The 26940-nt window shown below is 38.2% G+C and overlaps 2 protein-coding genes across 5 annotated transcripts in view; both read right to left on the bottom strand.

The window, feature by feature from the left end:
- Window positions 1-5332: 5332 nt before the first annotated feature.
- Window positions 5333-5713, bottom strand: LOC142175248 (uncharacterized). The gene has a single exon (XM_075241830.1). The coding sequence runs from the start codon at window positions 5711-5713 to the stop codon at window positions 5333-5335; it is 381 nt and encodes a 126-aa protein (XP_075097931.1).
- Window positions 5714-12003: 6290 nt separating this feature from the next.
- Window positions 12004-26940, bottom strand: part of LOC107808232 (valine--tRNA ligase, chloroplastic/mitochondrial 2) — a 60364-nt gene continuing 45427 nt past the window's right edge. For 3 of the 4 annotated variants that reach the window (XM_075242290.1, XM_075242291.1, XM_075242292.1), the window contains exons 23-27: window positions 26637-26741; window positions 26444-26545; window positions 16095-16167; window positions 15810-15976; window positions 14617-15331 (exon numbers count right to left, since the gene is read on the bottom strand). In XM_075242290.1, coding sequence (XP_075098391.1) covers window positions 15203-15331; window positions 15810-15976; window positions 16095-16167; window positions 26444-26545; window positions 26637-26741 — 576 coding nt within the window. In that variant the 3' untranslated portion in view covers window positions 14617-15202. Of the gene's footprint in view, window positions 12212-12302; window positions 12408-14616; window positions 15332-15809; window positions 15977-16094; window positions 16168-26443; window positions 26546-26636; window positions 26742-26940 lie in introns of those variants that run through there. The other variant, XR_012704538.1, reaches the window with a different exon arrangement.

Here is a 26940-nt window from a genome sequence, read left to right as displayed (position 1 = left end):
ATCTCTATGGTGTGTCTTGTGAAGTATTCACGGATCATCGAAATCTCTAGCACTTGTTCAAAAAAAAGGATCTAAATTTGAGACAGCGAAGATGGTTGGAGTTGTTAAAGGACTATAATATTACCATTCTATATCATCCCGGGAAGGCCAATGTGGTGGCCGATGCCTTGAGTAGAAAGGCGGTGAGTACGGGTAGCCTTGCATTTATTACTGTTGGTGAGAGACCGCTTGCAACTGATGTTTGGGCCTTGGCCAACCAGTTCATGAGATTAGATATTTCGGAGCTCAGTCGGGTTCTAGCTTGTGTGGATTCTCAAGCTTCCTTATATGATCGCATCATAGAGAGTCGGTATGATGATCCCTATTTGCTTGTCCTTAAGGACATAGTTCAACACGGTGATGCCAAGGATGCTACTATTGGGGATGATGGGATGTTGAGGATGCAGGGCTGGATCTTTGTACCCAATATCAATGGGCTACATGAGTTGATTCTTGAGGAGGCCCACATTTCGCGGTATTCCATTCACTTGGGTGCCGCAAAGATGTATCAGGACTTGAGGCAACACTATTGGTGAAGGAAATAAAGAAAGACATAGTGGGATTTGTATCTCGGTGCCTAAATTGTCAGCATGTGAAGTATGAGCATCAGAGACCGGGCGGATTGCTTCAGAGGCTTGAGATTCTGGAATGGAAATGGGAGCTTATCACCATGGATTTTATAGTTGGGCTCCCACAGACTTCGAGGAAGTTTGATGCTATTTGGGTGATTGTGGATCGGTTGACCAAGTCCGCGCATTTCATTCCAGTTGGGGTTACTTATTCTTCAAAGTGGTTGGCTGAGATTTACATCTGCAAGATTGTTCGCCTTCACGTTGCGCCGGTGTCCATCATTTCAGATCGGGGCACGCAGTTTACATCACAGTTTTAGAGAGCAGCGCAGCGAGATCTATGCACATAGGTTGAGTTGAGTACAACATTACACCCTCATACGAACGGACAGTCTGAGCACACTATTCAGATATTGGAGGATATGCTACGCACTTGTATCATAGATTTCGAGGGTTCTTGGGATCAGTTTCTGCCTCTTGCAGAGTTTGCCTATAACAACAACTACCAATCGAGCATTCAGATGGCTCCGTATGAGGCTTTGTATGGGAAACAATGCCGGTCTCCAGTATGTTGGTTTGAGCTGGGTGAGGCTAGGCTATTGGGTAGTGACTTGGTTCAGGATGCTTTGGACAAGGTTAAATTGATTCAGGATCGGATTCGCACAGCGCAGTCTAGACAGAAGAGCTACATCGATCGGAAGGTTCATGATATTTCTTACATGGCTGGGGAGAAGGTACTGATCAGAGTTTCTCCCATGAAGGGTGTTATGAGGTTCGAGAAGAAGGGAAAGCTGAGTCGTCGGTATATTAGGCCTTTTGAGGTACTTAAGAGGATTGGAGAGGTGGCTTATAGGCTTGCATTGCCGCCTAGTCTATCGAGTGTTCATCCAGTGTTTTATGTTTCCATGTTCCGGAAGTATGTCGGCGATCCGTCTCATGTTTTGGATATCATCACGGTTCAGTTGGATGGTGATTTGACTTATGAAATGGAGTCGGTGGCCATTTTGGATCGGCAGGTTCAAAAGTTGAGGTCAAAGGATATAGCTTCAGTGAAGGTGTAGTGGAGAGGTCAGTTAGTCGAGGAGGCTACCTGAGAGACCGAGCGAGAGATACGGAGAATATATCCCCATCTATTTGAGACTCCAGGTATGTTTCTAGACTCGTTCGAGGATGAATGTTTGTTTAAAAGGGGCATGGTGTAACGATCCAACCGTTCGTTTTGAGTGTTGTAGTCCTGTTCTCCCATTTACCGCCTATTATATGCTCAATGTTTTATATGTAACTTGTCAGGGTAGTTGATTTGGTTCCGAGAATGTTTTGGAATGAGTTGGGACACTTAGTCCCATGGTTGGAAGCTTAAGTTGAAAAGGTTGACCATATGTTGACTTGTGTGTAAACGACTCCGGAATGGAGTTTTGATGGTTTCTATAGCTCCGTAGGGTGATTTTGGATTTAGGAGTGCATCCGGATAGTGATTTGGAGGTCCGTAGTTGATTTTTTGCTTGAATCGGCGAAAGTTGAAAAATTGGAAGTTTGGAGAATTGAGAGGTTTGACCGAGAGTTGACTTTGTGGTTATCGGGCTCGGATTTTAGTTCCGGAAGTTAGAATAGATCTGTTGTGTCATTTATGACTTGTGTGCAAAATTTGAGGTCAATTGGAGTTGATTTGATAGGTTTCAGCATCGATTGTAGAAGTTGGAATTCATTAGTTTTCATTAGGCTTGAATTGGGGTGTAATTCGTGTTTTTATGTGATTTGAGGCCTCTCTTAATACGTACTACTATGCAGCAGATGATTTAGCTGTTCGCGAAGGGTCTTTGTGGATTGTTGGGTTTTTCCTCTTTGCGTTCGTAGAGAGAGGGTCGCGATCGCGGAGGTAGTGAAGCTTGTGCTTTGCGAACATATGGAGTAGATCGCGTTCACGTACAAGGGAGTGAGGTAGTTGGATTCACGCGAGGTTGTTATTCGCAATCACATAGGTCAGTGATGGTTCGGAATCGCATTCGCGTAGAGTTAATTGTTGGGTAGCTTAGTTTTGTGCTTCGAGATCGCAAAGCATTTTTTGCGATCGGGATTGAGGACTTCTCGGCAGAATTTAAAGTCTCAAAAATGAGGGTTTGAGTTTATTTCACAATTTGATTTTGGGAGCTCGGGTTAAGGTGATTCTTGGAGAGATTTTCAAGGGAGTAATTGTGGTAAGTGATTCTAACTCGGTTTTGGTTAAATTACATGAATATATCATTGATTTCATCATTTGATTAGTGATTTGGGTTGAAAATTTTGGAAAAAATAGAGAAAACTTCTTAGGCAGAATTTTGGGGATTTGAGCGGCATTTTGGTGTCGGATTTGAGTAATTTTCGTATGGTTGGACTCGTGGTTGAATGGTGTTCGGATTTTTTAACTTTTATCCAATTCTGAGTCGTGGGCCTGAGGTTGACTTTTAGAGTTGGCTTTTTTACTTTTGATTAAGAACTTAGCATTTTCATATGGAATTGATTCCTATAGCATGAGTTGATTGTATCGAATTGTTTGTGGCTCGATTCGAGGCGTTCGGAGGCCAATTCATTAGGCAAGGGCTTGTTGGAGTAGATATTTGCACGGCTTGAGGTAAGTAACACTTCTAAACATGGTTCTGAGGGTATGAATCCCTGAAATTTCGTGTTATGTGATTGGTGTTGAGGTGACGTGCATGTTGGGTGACCGGCGTGTGGGCGTGCACAATAAAAATTGTATTTCAGTCGATTTCGTGGAACTATGTAGTCCTCTTATCTGAATATTTTTACTGTACTCTATGTGTTAGAGAATTTGAGTCGTAATTTATGTTGGAAATCATGTTTAGGCTATGTGCTGGTGCTATTAGGACCCACAGCGGTCGTTCTTGGCTGTTGAGTTATTTGCTTAATTTCAGTTATGTACTTAGTCGCAATCATCATTTCATACCATATCCTAGTCTCTGTTATCATACATTGTCACATCATGTATCATTGATTTGGGCTGCCTGGCATGAGTGTTGTGAGCCCGAGAGACTGGAGAGATTGATGACTGAGTGAGGCCGAGGGACTGTTTGTGAGTGATATTGATGGGATCAGGCTGCACTCCGCAGTGGTTACTATTGACTCATGATGGGATCGGGTTGCACGTCGCATCAGGTATTATTGATCCACGATGGGATCGGGTTACGTGTCACAGCAGGTTTTATTAGCGCTTGGGCAGGATCTGCCCCTCCAGAATCTGCACACCCACAGTGAGCGTAGTTGCTATTGATTCATGATGGGATTGGGCTGCACGCCACAGCGGGCACAGTACAGTGCTGAGTGATTGAGTGTGATGAGTGAGAATTGAGACAGTCAGGTTGAGTACTCTGAGAGTGTAAGTACGCGAGCTTTTCATTTTGTTGCATCACATACGATATGCATACTGACATGTAGATATAGAGATGTTATATTCGTCATATTATTCAGACTTGGCATATTTTATCTGTGTTGAGCTTAACTGTTAAACCTAGAAACATATCTACATTCTTGTACTTATTTTTAGCAAACATACCACTAGGCTCGTTTCCTAGTGGTGTTTTTTATTAAGATAATCAAAAGTAAAACACCATGTGTCTGGAGGTCTCACAAAATGTAAGTGCATAAAAAATAAAAGTACACGCAACCTATTATCAAAGTCTTGTGTAAAATAATTCTTCGATAGTCCAAATAGAACTAATAACCATAAACCTTGAGACAACCTAATTGAATTCAACTTGCAACATCTCTTTGTACGTCTGGCCTTCTTTGCGTTTGAATCTGGGCAATTGCAATTGATATCTTGGTCATCTGGAAATTCATTTGATGTCTACAACTGGTATTTAAGCTTTACAATGCCTGCTTCTTGCAAAAATTGCACGCAATGCATTCTAGAAAACCTGTCCAATTCCACGCAATAGGGACACCGTTGTGACTTTGTCTCCTTGTTACATGATCATACCTGGACAATCTGGTAATAAACCTGTTGTATGGAGATTCCTTATGTGTAATAGATGAACAAAGTATATGGGAGCTCCTCCAATACTTGCTAAACTGGCCCGTCTAAAGCTGTAAAGTCCCATGGGCAACCATACCTAATATGGGCAGTAGTATATTCTTGCGCGTGTCACCGGCCTTTGTGGATTGATGAACTATGTGATTCTTACCTTGTGTGATCCTCGGGAAGTAGTAGATGTAAAGGGATTTGCATTCCATAGTGTAACTCTTCTTGTTTCCTCCATACTGGGCATGGATGTGACTCAAGTAGTATCGGCTTGTGAGCATCCTTCTCATTGCATTTTTGAGAGAATACTCGGGTTGAATTATATAATGGTTATACCTATAGGTAATGAGTATAAAATATACTAATACTACCCTAATAGATTTGGCCAAAATATAGAGCCAAACCCCCTCCAAAGTACCAGCAAAATCAACAAACATGTTAGAGAAAATATCCTTCATTCTCTCCTCCCAAAGGATTTGAGTTGGAAGTGCCATGTGATCTCCATACCCTATAGCTTGCCTTGTTTCTCCACTATAAATTCTCCTCCTCTTCATAACTAGTATGATCTCCCCCTTATTCTTCATATCATCTAGCTCCTTCATCAATTAGCATTTGATTGGGCAATTCTTACCCTCAAATAGGGTATTTGAAGTTTGTCATTATTAAATATTTTCCTCCCTTGTATGTCCAGTTCACAAAATGAATGCACCTATTGCATATGTTGTTGGTCCAATGTCACATTAGCTAGATGATCAGCTAACTTGTTACCTTCCCTCAATACATGGTCTAAGTGAAATACACCCCTAGACAATAATGATTTGATTTCATCAACCTGATTGGCTATGCTCCAAGGTGGTTCCCAAATTTCATCCAGTACATTCTTCATAAGTAAAGAATCAGTTTCAATTATGCATGGAGCAAAATGTATTTTAGTTATGTACCTTAGAGCCTCCAGAATAGCATGTGCCTCAGCTATATTGTTTGTTGCATCCTCTACTGCATCTACCTGGGCATAGATGAGGTCTCCTATTCCATCCTTTATACAAAAATCATATGAAGCTCCTTCATTGTCCCCCTTTACATGCCCCATCAGTATTTCATTTTATCCAACCCACCGGAGGTAATTGCCACAAAACCTTAGTATATCTCAACTTAGGAACATGATGAGATAACTTCTCATATAGATCTGGCCAGGTTGCTATGACACCCTTGATGCCTGGTCTCCTTACCTTCAGTAGCATTTGTATGGAGTTTGAAATCTAATAAATCAGTCTATAAAAAGATACAGTTTTCCCATGCTTTCCAGAATTCATCCTTTTCCACATGTGCCAGACAATCAAGCTTGGCATTGCTTGATATACTGCCTTCAAACTTGTATTTCCTGCTTTGTTCCACCATTCATTTATCAATTGTACCAACTGCTTCCTTTGTGTTTTGATTCCTGCAGGTGCACCAAAGTAATTCCACACAAACCTGGCATATGGAGATGTCAAGAAGACATGAGGCAGTGTTTCTTCTTTAGGGTTCCTACAACACTAATATCTTGAAGTTGCGAAGTACCCCAGCCTTAGAAACCAATCATCTAAAGGTAGCTTTGCTTTCCATAACCTCCACATGAAGAAACTAATCTTGAAAGGCAAAACCTTCACCCAAAAAAACATGTATAATTTGCTTTCTTCTCTTTTCTTCCTTATGTATTGCCATGCAGACTTCACTATAAATTGGCCATTTGTTTCCAACTTTCACGAAGTTTTGTCCTTCATTGAGTGATCTGAAGGTGGTGTGATTGTCTCTAGGATATGGTCAGCTAAATCCACAGGCAGTAACTCCTTCAATAGCACTTCATTCCATGACCCATTCTCCACCACATCATCAACATGCTTTATGGATTCATCATACCAATGATCTGGACCTGAAGCATGGTAAAGAGCTCCAAGTCCAGTTCAATTATCATACCAAAACCAGGAATTACCATTCTTCAATTGCCACCACAGTTGATGTCCCACCTCATCTCTCATTTGTAACATTTTCCTCCAAACATAGGATCCTTCTCTCCAAGGTACTAGAACCTCATTAATCTTCTTACAATACTTGTTTTTCATAAATGTAGACCATAATGTGTCTTTTATTCTATAGTTCCACCAAAGCTTGGCAAACAATGCCTTTGACACATAATGTAAAAATCTGAAGGCAAGACCTCTCTCAGTTGTAGGCAGACACAAGTTGTCCCATGAGGCCCAATGTCTTGCCCTTCCATTACCTGAGTTGCTCCAGTAAAATCTAGCAAACATTTTGAGCAATTGGTTGATCACATATGCAGAGATGAATTGGCATGCTTTCTAACACATGTGAAATCAATATTGTCCTTCCACCAATTGATAATAACTTACCCTTCCATCATGATAGCCTCTCTTGCACTTTGAAGATGATGTTTTTGTAGAAATCTTTGTGCCTCCTGCTGTAGAATATAGGGCATCCAAAATATGTAAATGGAAAGGTGTGTCTTTGAAAATCTAAAGTGTATGAGTTTCTCTGAGATATTATTGTCATATTTCCTGTCAATTTCCGTATTGTTAAATTCTGTATTTGGACTGTATTATTCGAGCTCGTCACTGCTTTCAGTCCAAAGGTTAGACTTATTACTTATTGAGTTGGTTGTACTCACGCTACACTCCGCACTTCGTGCGCAGATCCAGGTAGTTCCAGGCACGGTGGCTGTTGAATTCTGGAGCTTCATAAGTCGTAGATTATCGAGGTAGCTGCCTTGGCGTCCGCAGACCTTGACTCTCCTCCTTTATCTTTTAGTTTTGTTTATACTGTTCTACCTTCCTAGACAGTATTTTATTTGTCAGACCGTGTTATTGTATAGATGCTCATGTACTCCGTGATACCCGAATCTTTTGGGGAATAATATATTGAGTTATGACGTTTTCATCCAGTTTTTATAAGATTTTTACTTACGTAAACCTATTTCGGTATATTTTGAATTTAAGATGTTGGTATGTGTGAGTTGTCGGCTTGCCTAGTATTATGATTGGCATCATCACAGCACTAGTGATTTGGGGTCGTGACAGAAACTTACCATGAGTATTTACTTTCCATCCAACTTTCTTGGAAATAGACTTCCATGTTTGGGAGCAGAGGACAACATTGTCTAGACCCAACCATGAAAATCCGGAACTTTCTGAATACTTCCATGGTAGCTGAACGTAAAAATTTGTTCGTTATACACAATTACAAAAATGGAAGAAAGGTAATTCAGAAGAGTTAAAGAAGACTTACGGATGTAATTCTATTTTTCTGGAAATAGGCGACTACCGCGTCAAACCAATTCGTGGGTAGGAACAACCACGTATCGATAGTACCATCCACGGTGATGATCATCCTCGGGGTCAACTACTATTCGTTTACTATGAGTATTGAGGGTAAAAATACCAGCACGAAAAAGTTTGAGAGGGTATAAGTGAAAAAGATGGAAAAAAGTGAAATTTACCGAAACTAAATTTGCTAAGTAGCAGAGACATGCTACCATCCCCAAACTATCGGACCCATCTGAGATAGGCAAACATTGAAGTGGCGGCAGAACTCGTCAATTACCGAGCCTTGCAGGTTGAAACCCGTGAGTAAATGGGTAAGTATACACGAAAGAATAACCTTCACGGTAGCTAGTTATTCGTTCGTCTTCACGAGGAGCTTCAACTGGAAAATTGGATCTCCAACGACAATCTTTTCGAACATGAGGTAGATGGTCAGGTTTGATAAGAGAAAAGTAATAGTCAGCAGGGTCGTTATGGCCACCCTTTTGGTTAACTTTCTTATTCCATTCGATATAATCGGCTTTGTAGTTGAATTTTTTAGGTATAATTTTATCAACTAAAGGTTCTGAGCTATCTTCTGCTTTGTTTTTCTTCTTACTCTTAAAAGAAATTTTGGTAGTGGAGGAAGTTTTGGTACTAGAGGAACTTCTCTTGGTGGAAGTAGCACCGCCCCTGCTCGCCGGAGAGCCAAGGCTACGGAGTCTTCCCCTCTTCTCCTAAACCTAACAGGGGCCTCTATATTCGGTAATTTGTCGACTATAACAACACAACGAGGGGATATTGCAGGGTTAGAGAAAATAGAAAGTTGAGAAGCCATTATAACAATGAAGAAAACTACAAGTAGAGAAGAGCAAAAGAGCAGAAAGGAATTCAAGGAAGAAGACGAAGGCAAGAGAAAGTAGAAAAAGGTTTGAGAGCTCTTGGCTTCGTATTTATTGGAAGAAATTACGTCATCATGAGACTATCACTTCGAATTCACAGAGTCTCAGTGCCTAAAAGATCGCTGCAAATCGCAAAACCACTCATATATACCACGTGAGATTCAAGTGATACAAAAGAAGAGCTATTCTCATCAATAAAAATTCTCTTTCCTTTTATATTATTTTTCTATTATTTTGCTCATTTATTTATATTCTTATTATTCTTATTTGGAAAAGTGAATCAAATCGGTTGATTTGAAGTGTTGATGTAATTAGTTTAGAAGGGGGATCATGTTCGTATCGAAATTCAAAATCTATTTTACAATACATCAAGAATTTTCTAACATGCCATCTCGTGCTATTTGGCTTTTGCCTCCACTTCCCTTTGTCCCAATGGAAAAAATATACAGTAGGAAAATAAATTATTGTTGCGACATACCTCTATGTGAAAATCTGGAACAATGTACATTTTAAAAAAACCGAACAGATCGATGAAAAAGACAAAAATAACAAGTCGATCATGCGGAATCTAACAAAGCAAACATTGACAACGATACATTAAAAAAATATACCAAACGAGACATAACAATTTATTATCATTTGGCCAATTGACCTACATATGATTCTTCACTAATATAAAAGAGAAAATAAAATTTTTGAGAGAACAGTCTCCCCTAAACAAAACTCTTTTAATAACTACATTGTTGATGTTATTGTGTTATTCTGTGAGAAATAATGATCTTCAATTTATAGAAGGCCAAAAAATTTTCTCTAAGAAAAAGATTCATCAAGTATAGAAGATTTTTACCTTTTTATTTTAGAAAAAGTAAAATCAATTATGGTAAATATTTTACCTTTTCTTCAAGTAACAGGAAAGTCAAAATATGGTAAGAAAATAGAACAAACACTAACATATATTTGGTTCTGTTTAGTTTATGTATGTAATGATTTTTATTTAAGAATAAAATAGATCTATGTATAACCCAATTCTAAAACTATAAATAGTTAAATGTTATGTGCAGCTACATCCCTTCTTACCAGCATCAAACTATCAAAATATTATCAATATAGCCTAAAGGAAACGCCAAGAACAAAGGAGAAGACATGCATTTTCTCTAGATGGCTAAGCTTATAATTTCTGTAAAATACTCTAGATTTTCTGATGATGTTTTTGGCCACGAGGCTTGAGTACTACACCATTACATAGAGCTTCGGTGGTCACTCCCATATGTAATCGGTGGCAATTTAGTTTGTTTTTCTTGTTATATTAATCATTTGTTGAGGCATATTTCTATTCTTGTGTAATTGATTTCTTTGTATGCTTCGTGGCTTACTTTAGATAGATGTCTAGGAGCCCGTTTGGCCAAGCTATCAAGAACTATTTATGTTGAAAAGTATTTTGTCCAAAGTATTTTTGTAAAATAGCAGTTTGTGTTTGGCCAACTCATTTGAGTAATACTTTTTGTAAGCAAATTGTGTTTGGTCAATCGTTACAAAAAGTATTTTTGAGTATCAAATTACGAAAAGGGACAATAAGGATTCAGTTTGTAATTAGTATTATTTAAAAAGAGATACACATTTAAATATTTATTATAAAGGAATTCAACTAAAATATAAAACATAAAGTAACAATATAAATTTAAAATTTTGATTAATATAAAATATATTTATTTCAAAACAATAATATCGGGTACCTAGTATTACTTACTAAACAGGATAATTTAAATATATCAAAATACATCATTCAATATAAATTAAAAATCTACTTTTATAAATCACGATATAAAAGAAGAGATCTATTTATAATAGAGAGAATATTCCAAAGAGGAAAGAGAAAGAGAATAAAAAAACTACAAAAATAAAAAAGAGAAGAAAGTTATGGTAAAAATTAAATTAATAAGGGATAAATTAAAAAATATAAATATATCGCAAGAATATTTTTGTCTTGCATAAATTAATTTTCTGCTTCTGCTTCTTGGAAGAAGCTAGAATTTGTAGGTTCTCCCCAAAAGCAAAAAAACTGCTTTCGCTGCTGCTCAAAAGTACTTTTTCATCTTGGCCAAACTTCTCAAATTTTTCAATAAGTACTTTTTAAAGCAAAAAAAAGTACTTTTAACCTCCAAGAAATTTGGTCAAACAGGCTCTAAGTATTTTTTTTAGAATATTCTTTTCGCCAAGGCTTATTTTATAATTGGGGAAAAGGCCCAAAAATGATTTTGTGATATTCGAAATGGATCAATTATAACCCCCGTTTAAACTTGAGTCCACAAATGACCCTGCCGTTATAGAATGGGTCTAATAATGCCCTTGTGTTATTCGAAATGGATTAATTATAACTCTCGTTTAAATTTGAGCTCATTAATGACCCTGCAGTTAAAGAATGGGTCTAATATTGCTATTTTTCTCAGTTAATAATGATTAAGGATATAAATGGATATTTAAAAACCGACTAAACAGACAAAACCGTACCGTGCCGAACTGATTTTTAGGTTTCTTTTATTAAAACCATAGGTTTTTATATAAATCTATAACCGTACCGATAATTAGGGTAGGTTTTTTATTTTATAAAAATAAACCGAAAAAATATCGAACCGTACCGAATAAATTTTCAACATGTCTTATCCTATCAAGTTTCTCTATCATATGTGATCATTTCTAGTCTAATCAAATTTTATATGAGAAGTGTTACAGAATAAAGAGAAAATGTTTCCTTCAACATGTATCCCATTGCGTAGCATTCATCAAACAAGATAGCAATGATAACGACCACAAATCTGTTGGTCCATGTAAAAAGGAGGAAAGATGAGAGAGTAGTTCTTGGTGAATTGATTATCAACAACGTCAACAAAGGCTCCTTATTTGAGAATCTCAGTGTATGAATAATATGGTATGTTTTAAATCAAAAAATGAATAGTATGGTATGTAATTATTTCATAGTAGAGGCAAAATATTCTACAATGTCTTATAGAATGTCATGGGATAATCTTCAGCATCTCCTGCAAAAATCGAAAGAATCTAGACATATTTTGAAACTAGGCGCATATTAACTGATAAGTTCATTAATTTTGTTGCATTTCAAAGGTCCATTATTTTTAGGTGCTCCTGCATTTTATCGTGTTTGTTTGATTAGTAACACAGGAAAATGATACCAAAAAACCATAGCCACCACCTTTCAGAAAGAATAGTTATCCGAATACAGTCCACAAGTTATCATCATAGGGAAGTTTATGAATAAAGTGGAGATCTTACAGAGATATACTGAATGACATCTGGATTTGCAACAATAGATGCAGAAATAAGTTTTGCTGGCTCAACTGCATACTCTGCTCGTACATTTCTGATGGCTCTAGTCTGAATTTATGGAAGGGATAAATTATCCAGGATAACTAGAATTATAGATAAAATGAAAATTGGGACAAGAAAAGTTGATAATCAAACTCACCAATGCCTGTAAGTTCTCAAATTTTTTTATGGAATCAATATCCCTGGGAAGTGAAGTAGGTGGCCACGCAGATACTATAAGAGCTTCCTGTCGACTGGGTAATGCCTGCAGAAACGGGAGAAGTCAAACTGCAATGAGAACAGCATGTATTCTTAAGCTATTTTGCCATTGAAGCAAAACTGAATACTCTTATAACATTTCCAGATTTTGCAGCAAGCTAAGTTACTGCTTGCATCCTCATCGGCTAGCAGGCCCAAGGCCAAATAAAAGCTGATGTAGAGATATATGTAGAATAATTGACCAGTATCATCAACATTGAAGCTGATATTAGATTTCTATTTCTTCCCAATGTCAACCGAATTTGGAAACAAACGGGTACCCAAATTCCATTTCTTTTCTATTTGAAAGTGGGTATCCTTTGTCTCCGCTTTGGCTATCTTTGGACAAAATCAGAAATTTATATCAGCTTCAACATTGACAATATTGCATTCGTTATTCTACAACCACTTCCAAATTATGCAGTCTATTTTATTTTATAGTTTTGTACTATAAATGACAGTGGACTCAGATCGACAACACAAGCAAATTGCCAAATCCTCCTAAAAGAAAAATCGATAAAATAAGTCATAGTTTGAATCTGCTACTGATTAAGATATTAATGCATTTCAGGAAATCAACGACAAGAAGCTATGGTGATACAGAATAGGTAATCAGACAGTCTAGGTGGAAGACCATGCTACTTAAACGTATATTTGCAGACCATTTCATCAATTGATAATGCAGATTTACCGGGGCTTGACCTTTCACAGACATGATTATAATAAAGAACTACATAGAATTAACATGGAAAAAGAACTAGTATGCAAGACTATCAGAATGGTTCTGTCGGTTTAATCGATTTTTAAATATCCATTTACATCCCTAATCATTACTAACTGAGGAAAATAGCAGTATTAGACCTATTCTTTAACGGTAGGGTCATTAATGGGCTCAAATTTAAACGAGGGTTATAATAGATCTATTTCGAATAACACAAGGGCATTATTAGATCCATTCTATAACGGCAAAGGTCATTTGTGGACTCAAGTTTAAACGGATGTTATAATTGATCCATTTCATATACCACAAGGTCATTTTTGAGCCTTTTCCCTTATAATTGCGATGACTTTTGTGAGTTTATTGTTTACTTAATTTTTGGGTAACTAATGGGATTCGAAAACAATTTTTCTTTTATTGATTAGTCAATAAACAATACTAGATAAATCTATGAACACCGTTAAGAGTATTTCTTCTGATGAAGAATGTTAACTATGAATCGTCCTAGTAAGACAATTCAATTAACCCTTGTGTTTTGAAAGAACTAGATAATGATCCTGCATATGCTTTGTAACTCACTTGTAAATTCAACAAAACTCACTAATCTTGCTTTGAATCTAAATGTATGCTCTAGCGATAATCTATACGATAGGATAAAAATCACACTCAAAGGCAGAATTTGTATAATCCAAAAGGAGCTTCGTCGGATAAAGACAGTGATACACCTTAGTTCCCCACACATGCTCAATCTACAAACTAATCACATTCAAAATACCTGTGGCATCCTATCAATATTTGTACAAAGTAGTTAAACTGTTCATATTCACCAAAAATAAAATTTAAAAAAGAAATAGGTCTCGTCACCAACATTAATCGCAAGGTAGTCATGAAGCGAGTCGACAATCCCATCATCATGCATAGCTAATATGCAAAGGCAGCCGGGCAGGTAATCTACCAAATAAACTTTCTTAACCTTCGAAGGTTATAGAAAAAATTAATTTGACAAAAAGCATTTAAGTATCATGTTTGAAGAACAAACAAAATTAAAAAAAATATATATTATAATGAATCAGCACTTTCGATTTTTCTCTCTTTTTCTGGTTATTTCGCAAACACTGTTAGAAAGATCAGTGAAAGTATCGTGTCAAAAACCAAATAGTTAAAATTTGACCGTAGTCCAAGTAATCCAGGCAGAGGCATCAAGATACATAACATAGAGCCGACTTATTTCACCAAAAAGGCACAACCATTTTGCAAGCACATCAATGAATCAAGAAAGTGAAAGAGACATTTTCTGCGCAGATTCTTCAAATATATAATTCTACTTTTGACGTGGGCAGATCAGCTTGCCCATGTTAACTATTACTCCTACTAATTACTACTAACTTTAGTCAGAAGGCTTCACTGTCCTTCTCCAACGTGAATTCTGCGTATAAATACAGCAGCAAGGATTCACATTTGATTCCTATTAGTTTTAAAGTATAAAATCTAGCAACGATTTCATAGAAATAAAGAAAAACATCTGATTAATGCATCTAACAATTATGAGCATCTCAACTGCCATTTGTTACAAATTACAACCAAAAGATGACGACCAAACAAGATTTTGAAAAGATAGAAAAATGGTAACAGAGACAGAAAGACTAACTTGTGCTTCTGTGTAAAAGCTGAAATCGAGTCAACACTAACACATGGAATATAGCAATAATGATCACTACCATGACAAATGTTCACAAAAATATAATTCTGTACATCAGCTAAACCCCACCCACCCACTCTTTCTAGGGGTTAATGAGAAAAATGGGTAAAAGCCGCCACTTGATGCTTTATTTTTCAACGCCCTACTCTTAGATTGAAGCACAACACAGATTAAGTAAAGCAGTACCCTTTTGATGGAACTACTGGTCGAGGTGCAGAAAGATGAAAGAATGCCTTACGAGAATGCGATTAGATGATCTCCGCCTTCTTGTTCTTGTGGAAGAGGCTACTCATCTTGATATCGAGCTAAAAGCTCAAAAATAATGTAATGAACCTCTAGTGGGTTGAACTAGGGTAAGCGGCGATAAAGGATTGTTGGAATGAAACTAATTTGCAATCAAAACTTTTGACTTGAGGAAATTAAGGCGGTTTTTAGTTAGAGTCAGCTTCTCTTCTGCCTCTGCCGCTTTTTCTCGGACACCACGAACAATATCCTCAGGAGCTTTCTCTACAAACTGCACATAGTAACTCTATAAGGTCCGTGACATAGAAAAGTGGAAATGGAGAAGCAAGACATAATACTGTAAGATTTTAACTATGTACTGTTTGAAATATTGAACATATCAAGAAAAAACTAGAAAGCCTCCTTTGCATCTGAGGTATTCCAATTTTCGTTCACAATAAAACTTTGCGTAGTTGCACCATTCTTGGTATATCAAATAGAAGTAATGGTATGTATGCACACAAATTAATAGTATAAAACTATCTTTTGATAAAGTAAATGGAAAAGTAAGACATTGTAAGACATCTTTATTTCTTAAAGTAAATGGAAAAGTAAGACATCTTTATTTCTAATTCGCAATATGTGGACGTATTTGCCACTAAGTACCATATTGCTTTTTTTATTTTTACTGTGAGGAATTAATTCTGAAGTAAATTTAAGTTTGCCATTCAATTTATTTATCCGGCAAAATGAGAAAATGGAGAACTCACACTTGAAGAACCCAAACGAGCCATCAGCCCATCATATTCAGCTTGCATCTTGACAAGGCGCTTAGAGAGACGCTGAACTTCAGCAGAGATGTCCACCATATCTGATAGAGGAAGATAAGCTTCTAGACCTTCACTAGCAACAACGTGGACAGACTGATTTGCATCTCCTGCAATTCATCTCATATTAAGATAAAACTACAACGAAAAAGAACATTAAACCAGAGAGCTCTAACGATGCGGGGTTTATCAACCTTTTGCAACGTGTGATACTTGACTTCGACATACCTGGGGGAGCTTCTGCAAAATTGACATTTCCCAAATCCAGTCTTGAAAGAAGAGCCAAAACTTCCCTCTCTCCCTGCATTAAGTGATAGCCATGTGCTTAATCTACATAGTCATATATAAATTTCTTCTGGTAAGAGAAATGCATTTAATATAGCACAAAATTGAGAACAAACAGAAGTGACTGATCTGTTATAATATGGTCGCCATGCGGTAAGCTGACCTCACTGACTCAGAAGGCAGATAGTGAACACTATATGTAGTTAATTTTGCTTATTTGGTACGGGTTCGGGAACCCATTGACTTTTGCTTAAACTCTGCATTTGTATTAAGAAATTCATTAAATATATATATAAATATTTTATTGCAAACCCAGTAACTAAGACGAACTATGGGTTTTGTGGCAAATTTAGAACCCATAAACTTCAAATCTAGCTCCGCCTCTTATCACATAAGGGCACATCACTTCCTCAACCTACATTCTTTGGGATCCTCAAGAAAGTAATAGGAAGCCAATGAAACGTGCTTATCGCAAGGATGACATGTACAAATGGTCTATACCTTAAAAAAAAAAAAAAAGTACTTCTAGAGAAGAAATTAACCTTCCAATCATTGAACCTTCTCGATATCATGTTTGTCAACACAAAGAAAAAGTAAAAAAGCCAAAATTTGTTTCCAAAGCCTCAGTCGTATCTAAGGTAATCCTTAGCAGGAGTAAGTATCTCTGTACAACATCTTTTAACTAAATATTAGTCTAAATAGTATCTTGTAACAAAATGGAGCGCAGAGAATTCGCTACCAAATGCTTTTTGTACCTATCACATACAGGGCGAAGCTAGTCTATTTGATACGGGTTCGGCCGAACCCGGTGACACTTGTTTAAATTCTATATTTGTATCAAGATATCATTAAATATGTTAAAATACTTAATTGCAAACTCAGTAGCTAAGACGAGCCATGGGTTTTGTGATAAATTTCACAAACTTTCAATTTTAGCCCCGCCTCTGATCACATAAGGGCACATCAGTTCCTCAACCTACATTCCTTGGGGTCCTCTGTAACGACCCAGCCGTTCGTTTTGAGCATTTGCATTCCGTTCAGCTATTTGAAGTCTTGAGCAGCATCGTTTGTATTATGACTTGTGTGAATCGTCGGTTTTGGTTTTCAAGTTATTCGGAATTGATTTGGAAGAATGAATTTCATGATTGAAGCTTTAAAGTTGGAAGAGTTGACCAAGTTTGACTTTTGAGTATTTGACCCCGGATCGGAGTGTTGATGGTTCTGTTAGCTCTGGATAGTGATTTTAGACTCGGGCATATACCCGGATTTGCATTTGGATATTTCTAGATGGTTTCGGCACTAATTGGCGAAAGTTGAAAATTGAAGGTTTGGAATTTTCATAAGTTGACCGGGAGTTGATTTTGATGATATCGGGTTCAGATTGTGGTTCCGGGAATTGGGATAGCTTCGTTATGTCATTTGGAATTTGTGTGCAAAATTTGAGTTCATTCCGAGTTGATATGTTTCGGCACGAGTTTTAGAAGTTGGAATTTCAAAAGTTCATTAGATTTGGTTTGAGGTGCGACTCGTCGTTTCGATGTTGATATGCATGATTTGAGGCCTCGAGTAGTTCTGTGTTATGTTATGGAACTTGTTGGTATATTCGGACGGGGTCCCGAGGGGCTCGGGTGAGTTACGGACGTATTTCAGATCATCTTTCATTCATGTGTGATGGCTGGTCTTTGTTGGACCTAGTGTGACCGCACCTGCGGAATATTGGGCGCAGGTGCGGAGCAGCAAATACGGTCATGTGGGCGCAGAAGCGAAGTAAGGCTGGGAGCAGGATTTCCGTAGAAGCGGGGAAAGTGGACCGCATCAGCGGTAGCGCAAAAGCGGAAACCGTGATCGCAGAAGGGGGGATGTGCGCAGAAGCGCAGTTTGTGTCGCACCTGCGCTTGCGCAGAAGCGGTGCCTGTTGCGCAGGTGCGGAAGAGCAGACTTCTAGTGTTTTCCGCAGAAGCGGAGTTTTGTCGCAAAAGCGACACCGCAGAAGCGGCCCTTTTGTTCGCAAATGCGAAAACAGCTAGGCAGAAGCTATAATTTCGAGGGTTGGTCGTTTTATTCACATTTTTTAGACTTGGAGCTCGGTTTTGGGCGACTTTGGAGAACACGAATTGGGGTAGGCATTCTTAACTCGGTTGTGATTATATTTCGCGAATCTATCTTCATTTTTAGTAATTGGATTATGAATTTTTAAGAGGAATTGGGGGATTTTGTCTAACATTTTGTCTAAGCCAAGACATACCGAGCAAGCCAAACGACACTCCAGAATTTCATCCCGCGCGTGTCCACCTTCGAACGGCTCGAAACTAGCCAAAAGCAACTCAAGAACATCAAATAATGCCAAAGGAAACAAACCTTATCGATAAAGGTCGAATCTTTAATCAAAAGTCCAAAGTCAACCCAAAAGTCAAACCCGGGACTGCACATCGGAACCCAACAAAACTCACAAAATCCGACAACCCATTCAATTACGAGTCCAACCATACTAGTTTTAGTCAAATCCGACTCCGAATCGTTCAAAACTCGAAAATTCACTTTATGAAATTTTAGACAAAATCACCCAATTACTCTTAAAAATTCATAATCCAATTACCAAAAATGAAGATAGATTCGCGAAATATAATCACATCCGAGTTAAGAATGCCTACCCCAATTCGTGTTCTCCAAAGTCGCCCAAAACCGAGCTCCAAGTCTCAAAAATGTGAATAAAACGACCAACCCTCGAAATTATAGCTTCTGCCCAGCCATTTTCGCATTTGCGAACAAAAGAGTCGCTTCTACGGCGTCACTTTTGCGACAAAACTCCGCTTCTGCGGAAAACACTAGAAGTCCGCTCTTCCGCACCTGCGCAACAGGCACAGCTTCTGCGCAAGCGCAGGTGCGACACAAACTGCGCTTCTGCGCACATCCCCACTTCTGCGATCACGGCTTCCCCTTTTGCGCTACCGCAGATGCGCTCCACTTTTCCCGCTTCTGCGGAAATCCTGCTTTACACTTCTGCACCTTGCGTGCAAATCCTTGTGTTGATGCTGCTGTGTACGGCGAGGGCTGACATTGAAGTTGTACTTGCGTTACAGTTATGACCATCACTTGTCCTTGGTAGCATTAGATTCGGATTCTGTTCATTTATATTTCAAACAGATGTTGTAATTATTTCAATTCAATTTTTGTAAAAATCTAAGTTTTAGTGGCTCATGACTTGTACTACCGGTCCTTGGGAATTCTTTATATAAAAGTTCAGTTGTATTATCATTCCTCCTCTTATTTGAATCTCATTTGAATTGTTTTATTGTTAATTGGCTTACCTAGCGGGTTGGATTGGGTGCCATCACGACTAGTTGGATTTTTGGGTCGTGACATCCTCAAGAAAGTAATAGGAAGCCAATGAAACATGCTTATCGCAAGGATGGCATGCACAAATCGAGAAATGGTCTATACCTTAAAAAAAAAAAAAAAAAAAGTACTCCTAGAAAAGAAATTAACCTTCCAATCATTAAACCTTCTCGATATCCTTTTTGTCAACCCAAAGAAAAAGTAAAAAAGGCAAAATTTGCCTCCAAAGCCTCAGTCGTAGCTAAGGTAATCCTTAGCGGGAGTAAGTACCTTTGTACATCTTTTAACTAAATTTTAGTTTAAATAGTATGTTGTAACAAAATGGATCAGAGAATTCACTACCAAATGCTTTTTCTACCTATCACATAAGGGCACGTCACTTCCTAATCCCACATTCCTTGGGGTCCTCAAGAAAGTAATATGAAAGCCAATAAAACGTGCTTATCGGAATGATATTGAAAAAATTAAGTACCCATAGAGAAGAAATTAACCTTCCAATCATTAAACTTTCTCGATATCCTTTTTGTCAACCCAAAAAAAGAAAAAGTAACCTTAAAAATTTTGCCAGAAAAAATAGAACATAGACTATTTAGACTGTGTTCCCCACCTTCCACACCTTATCCATTCAACCACCATGAGTTTCGTAGATGGTCGGTAACCAGGTGTCAACCAAACAGGCTAAACAGTGAAAGAATAACGAAAAAATCAGTAATAAGAAAAGTTCATCTTTGGAGTTCAAATTGTATTTTAGCAGGCCCAGTACAGTTAATGGGGCCAGCAATCTGTTTCAGCTCATCACGTAAATATTATAAAAAACATTTGTACAAATTTCAGATACGTTCAAAATGAATTAACTTAGAGATTGCATTTTGTTGGATTACATTGAACTTCAGGGAAAAATATTCAGAAAAAGATAGAAGAAGTTTACCAGTTAGTTTCCTAACCAGATTTAACCTTTTCCCTGTCTACATGCAAATGGCTGTTACAAGGTAACTGAGATTGTGTGTGCCCCTAAGTCCCAAAGATATCAAATATAACTCAATGCCAAAAAAATCTGGGGTTGACCAGACAACTCCTATTAAATCCTGGTGCTCTATTCAGGACCAAACAGATCAAACAGTAATTTGTCTTATAAGGCACACTTTAAAACTAGAGGTTGTCTAAACTCTCACTTGTTCCTACATTGACATAAAAGTCTAACCATAATAAAAGGACTCCTAACAAACACCAAATTGAAGGTAAGTCTAACAACTAAACCTTAATACAAATAATTTGGTATCACCTATACGGATATTTTGCTTCCATTGTGTTCTGTCTTTAGAAAGCTCTGCAATGATTCAGAAAGATTGTAGATCTTTTGAGGCAACCGTGAGAAATATGACATGGGAAAATTATATTATTGATGTACATTAACTATAATATAAGTACCCCTATTTATAACAATATACAATACCTACACTACTCATATTCCATGTAGGCCTATGTTTATTTTCTTAACTAACTAACACTCCCCCTCAAGTAAGTGCATACAAATCATATCCGAGCTTGTTACATATATAACTAATACGAGGACCAACGAGGGACTTGGTGAAAATATCTGCAAGCTGATCATTCGACTTCACAAACTTTGTAGCAATATCACCTGAGGGTATCTTTTTTCTGACGAAGTGAGAGTCAATCTCAATGTGTTTAGTTCTCTTATGGAACACCGGATTTGATGATTGATGAAGGGCAGCTTGATTTTCGCACACAAGTTCCATCTGGCTGATTTCACCAAATTTCAACTCCTTGAACAATTGTTTGATCCAAACTAGCTCACATGTTGCCATAGCCGTTGCTCGATATTTTGCTTCTGCACTAGACCGAGCAACTACATTTTGTTTCTTGCTCTTCCAAGACACCAGATTGCCTCCTACTAACACACAATATCCAGACGTAGAACGTCTATCAGAAGGTGATCCTGCCCAATCAGCATCTGAGTATCCAACGATCTGCTCATGGCCTCGATCATCAAACAATAACCCTTTACCTGGAGCCGATTTTATATACCGAAAAAAGCGGACAACTACATCCCAATGACTATCACAGGGAGAATCCATAAACTGACTTACAACACTCACAGGAAAGGAAATGTCAGGTCTAGTCACTGTGAGATAATTTAATTTACCAACCAGTCGCCTATAAGCGGACTGTGATCAGCTTCACTCAGCGTCATGCCAAACTCCTGGATAACTGTGATGAACGTACCAAACCAGGCTCGAGGGGACTACTTTAGACCATAAAGTGACCGGCGCAAGCGACATACAAGGCCACGAGACTCCCCTTGAGCAACAAAATCAGGTGGTTGCTCCATATAAGTTTCATCCTCAAGGTCACAGTGAAGAAAAAATTCTTAATGTCCAACTGATAAAGAAACAACAGCCATGGATAGAAAAAGGCAGACTAATGCTATTTTAGCCACGGAAGAGAAAGTATCACTGTAATCGAGCCCAAATATCTGAGTATATCATTTGGCAACAAGACGGGCCATAAGTCGATCAACCTGGCCATCCGGACCAACTTTGACTGCATAAACCCAATGACAACCAACATTAGATTTACCTAGATTTACCTGAAGGAAGAGGAACAAGCTCCCAAGTACCACTCGTATGTAAAGCAGACATCTCGTCAATCATAGCTTGTCGCCAGCCTGGATGAGACAATGCTTCACCTGTAGACTTAGTGATGGAAACAGAGGACAAAGAAGATATAAAAGCATAATGGGGTGATGACAGTCGATGATAACTTAAATCGACATAATGGGGATTAGGATTAAGTGTGGTCTGTATACCTTTCCGAAGTGCAATCGGTATACTAGGAAGAGACAAGTCCACAGTAGGAGCAGGGTCAGGTGCAGGACATGAATCAGCTGGGCTTGATGTTGCGCGCGGACGACGATTATAAGTCAAGAGTGGTGTTCATGTAGCTGGGGATCTAGGAGCAACACTAGCCTCTTCAACGGTTGGTATGGGTAAGACTTATGTGGCTGAAGGTGAAGGATGAGCTACAGTAAACTACTCAAAGGTCGGTATAGGTAAGACCTCGGATATCTCAAGGTGGTCAGAAGAGGTAAAAAAAGGTTTTAGACTCAAAAAATGTGACGTCAGATGACATAAGGTACTTACGAAGATCAGGTGAGTAACAACAATATCCCTTCTGAGTACGAGAATAATCAAGGAAGACACTTTGAGAGCACGAGGAGCTAACTTATCTTTCCCAAGGGCTAAGTTATGAACGAAAACATGTGCTCCCAAAAACACGAGGATGAAGAGAGTATAAGGGTGACTTGGGAAACGATACCGAATGTGGAATCTGATTCCGAAGGGGAGATGACGGCATCCAATTAATCAAATAACAAGCTGTGAGAACTGCAACGCCCCAAAAATGCAACGGAACACGAGATTCAATGAGAAATGTGCGAGCAGTCTCAATGTGGTGCCTATTCTTTCTCTGTGCAACCCATTTTGCTGAAGGGTATAAGGACAAGATGTTTGATGAATAATACCTTGAGAAGTCATGAACTGCTGAAACTGAGAGGATAAATATTCTAAGGCATTATCACTGCGAAAAATGTGAATAGAAACACCAAATTGATTTTTGATTTCAGCACAAAAATTCTGGAATATACAAAACAACTCAGAACGATCATTCATTAAAAAAAGCCAAGTACATCTTGAATAATCATCAATGAAACTAACAAAATAACGAAATCCCAAGGTTGAACTGACTCTACTAGGACCCCATATATCAGAATGAACTAAAGAGAAAACAGACTCTGCATGACTCTCAACACTACACGGAAAGGAGGCTCGGGTATGTTTCCCAAGCTGACACGACTCACAATCTAATAGACAAACTAGACAAATTAGGCATCATCTTCTGAAGCTTGGATTAACTTGGATGTCCTAAACGTCTGTGAATTAGGTCTGGAGGATCTGTAACTAGACATGTTGTGGAGGGATTGTGTGAATTAAGGTAGTAAAGGCCTTTTGATTCACGCCATGTGCCAATCACCTGTCCCGTACTGCGGTCCTGTATAATAAAAGAATCATCAATAAAATATATATACCACAATGGAGGGCACGAGTCAAACGACTAACAGATGCAAAACTAAAAGGACAGCCAGGGACATAAAGAGCAGAATCTAGAGTGACAGAAGATAGGGGATTAGCTTGTCCAACTCGTTTTGCTTTGTTTGAAACTCATTAGCTAAAGTAACAGTGGGACGAGACTGTGAATACACAATATTTGACAAAAGTGATTTATTACAAGAGATATGATCAGAAGCGCCTGAGTCCATGACCCATGGTCCAAGAGTACTAGACTGGGAAAAACAAGAAAAAGAATTATCAGCAGCAGAAGTATCAATCTGAGCAATCGAGGCTACTTGTGGAGATGTCTACTTGCTTGCTCGATACTGAATGAACTCATTATATTTTTCTTCAGATAAAGAAATCACTGGTTACCTGTAGTCTCCATCTGAGCAACATAAGCATTTTTGGGTGGTCGATCATGCAAAGAATAGCACACTTCACGAGTGTGTCTAAGTTTATGACAATAAGAACACTTGGGTATGGATCTTCCAAAACGACCTCCTCCTCGTCTATTCTCCACAGTTTAAGATGCCCGATTTTCCACTGTCTGATATGCGAGAACAGAGGAGTCAAGTGTCTGAGATGAGATCACTGGGTGACTTAGTGCTAGGGCTGTTCATTTGGATCGGATATCCGAAATCCGAACAGATCCGTTCAATTTCGGATTTCGGATTGGATCGGATTCGGATTGGTGTAATTTGAATACGATCCGATCCGATCCGAGAGAATAATTGAGAGAATAATTCATCAACTGCAGGGACAGTCGGACTAGCCAAAATCTGGTCGCGTACTGAATCAAGGTCATTAGGAAGTCCAGCGAGTGTAAGAACTAGAAACATCTTTTGTCGTTGCACTTGTTGCTTTTCAATACTAGAAGAAACTGACATCAACTTCTCAAATTCTTCCTTGACTGCCTGTACATGTCCCAAGTAAGTAGACATATCCAATTCTTGTGTCTTCAAGCTTGTCATTCGCGATATCACATCATAGAAACGAGATATGTCATTAGTGTATAAAGTATGAGCCTTTTCCCGAACTAAATAACATGTTTGGAATAGACGGAACAAGGGCATCAACTTGGAATTAATAGATCGCCACAGATACTACATAACTGAGCATCGACCTTCTCCTAAAGTGCTTTGGCCTTTTCATCTCCTTCGCTAGCCCTTTTTGTTAAATGATCTTGAACATCTTGACCTTTACACCACAACTAAACAGATGAAGCTCAAGTTAAGTAGTTTGAACTTCCCATTAAAGGTTCTGAGGTGATCATAATACCGGAACATCCAGAACCCGTATTTTTAGACCCAAAAAAATCAATTCCCAGAGACATTATTGGATTGAAAAGAGGTCTAGCAAATTAGCACCAAATAAAACAAAGAATCAACTATAGTTGCCGGAAAAACACAGTATAGCTGCCGGAAAAATCTTGTAGCTGCCGGAAAACTATTATAGTTGTCGGAAAATTTTCAAAGTGATCGGAACTAAAAAAGAAAATTACGGGTAGGCTCGGAATTAAAAGACGATCCAACTATTTCTGAAGAAAGTTTTTCAAAAAGTGGCCGGAAAGGGCTCCACACGCCAGCGCGTGGAGTAGATCTCGCCAGAAAAAAGTTGTCTCTGATCAGCGAGTGGCAGCGCATGAGAAGTCGGCTGTCGGAGGTGTCGGTTAGGGTTTGGTCGCCGGGGGTTGGGGGACCTTGTTTTGGTGTTGGTTTTTGCACAACACTAATAGAAATTGGTTTGGCGAAAAACAGCCCAAAAAAGGTCGCCGGAATTGAAGCACGGCGACTGTTTCGGCTGGGTTTTCTTTCCCAGATGTTTTCTCACTGCCGCTTTTATACCATGTGAGAAATATGAGACGGGAAAATTATATTATTGATGTACATTAACTATAATACAAGTACCCCGATTTATAACAATACACAATACCTACACTACTACTATTCCATGTAGGACTATGCTTATTTACATAACAACTAACTAACAACAACTTTTCTGCATTCGATTTTAGGCTTGCTTGTCCCTTTTAATCATCTGCAATCATCATTCTGTTGCACCTACAGACCAATGATCGTGGAGGTCTACATCGAATGTGGTCAAACTATCTCAAGCGACCTCTCATTTATTCTTCTCTTTGTGCTACTCACTATCTATCGTATGTGATCATGTCTTATCCTATCAAGTTTTCAACATGTTACTGACACTCTCTATCATATGTGATCATTTCTAGTCTAATCAAATTTTATATGAGAAGTGTTACAGAATAAAGAGAAAATGTTTCCTTCAACATGTATCCCATTGCGTAGTATTCATCAAACAAGATAGCAATGATAACGACCACAAATCTGTTGGTCCATGTAAAAAGGAGGAAAGATGAGAGAGTAGTTCTTGGTAAATTGATTATCAACAACGTCAACAAAGGCTCCTTATTTGAGAATCTCAGTGTATGAATAATATGGTATGTTTTAAATCAAAAAATGAATAGTATGGTATGTAATTATTTCATAGTAGAGGCAAAATATTCTACAATGTCTTATAGAATGTCATGGGATAATCTTCAGCATCTCCTGCAAAAATCAAAAGAATCTAGACATATTTTGAAACTAGGCGCATATTAACTGATAAGTTCATTAATTTTGTTGCATTTCAAAGGTCCATTATTTTTAGGTGCTCCTGCATTTTATCGTGTTTGTTTGATTAGTAACACAGGAAAATGATACCAAAAAACCATAGCCACCACCTTTCAGAAAGAATAGTTATCCGAACACAGTCCACAAGTTATCATCATAGGGAAGTTTATGAATAAGGTGGAGATCTTACAGAGATATACTGAATGACATCTGGATTTGCAACAATAGATGCAGAAATAAGTTTTGCTGGCTCAACTGCATACTCTGCTCGTACATTTCTGATGGCTCTAGTCTGAATTTATGGAAGGGATAAATTATCCAGGATAACTAGAATTATAGATAAAATGAAAATTGGGACAAGAAAAGTTGATAATCAAACTCACCAATGCCTGTAAGTTCTCAAATTTTTTTATGGAATCAATATCCCTGGGAAGTGAAGTAGGTGGCCACGCAGATACTATAAGAGCTTCCTGTCGACTGGGTAATGCCTGCAGAAACGGGAGAAGTCAAACTGCAATGAGAACAGCATGTATTCTTAAGCTATTTTGCCATTGAAGCAAAACTGAATACTCTTATAACATTTCCAGATTTTGCAGCAAGCTAAGTTACTGCTTGCATCCTCATCGGCTAGCAGGCCCAAGGCCAAATAAAAGCTGATGTAGAGATATATGTAGAATAATTGACCAG

This window comes from Nicotiana tabacum, chromosome 21 (genome assembly GCF_000715075.1).
Source record: "Nicotiana tabacum cultivar K326 chromosome 21, ASM71507v2, whole genome shotgun sequence".
NCBI classification, from domain to species: Eukaryota; Viridiplantae; Streptophyta; class Magnoliopsida; order Solanales; family Solanaceae; genus Nicotiana; species Nicotiana tabacum.
The sequence above is the reverse complement of the archived record's forward strand: the minus strand, read 5'-3'. Positions and strand labels throughout refer to the sequence as shown.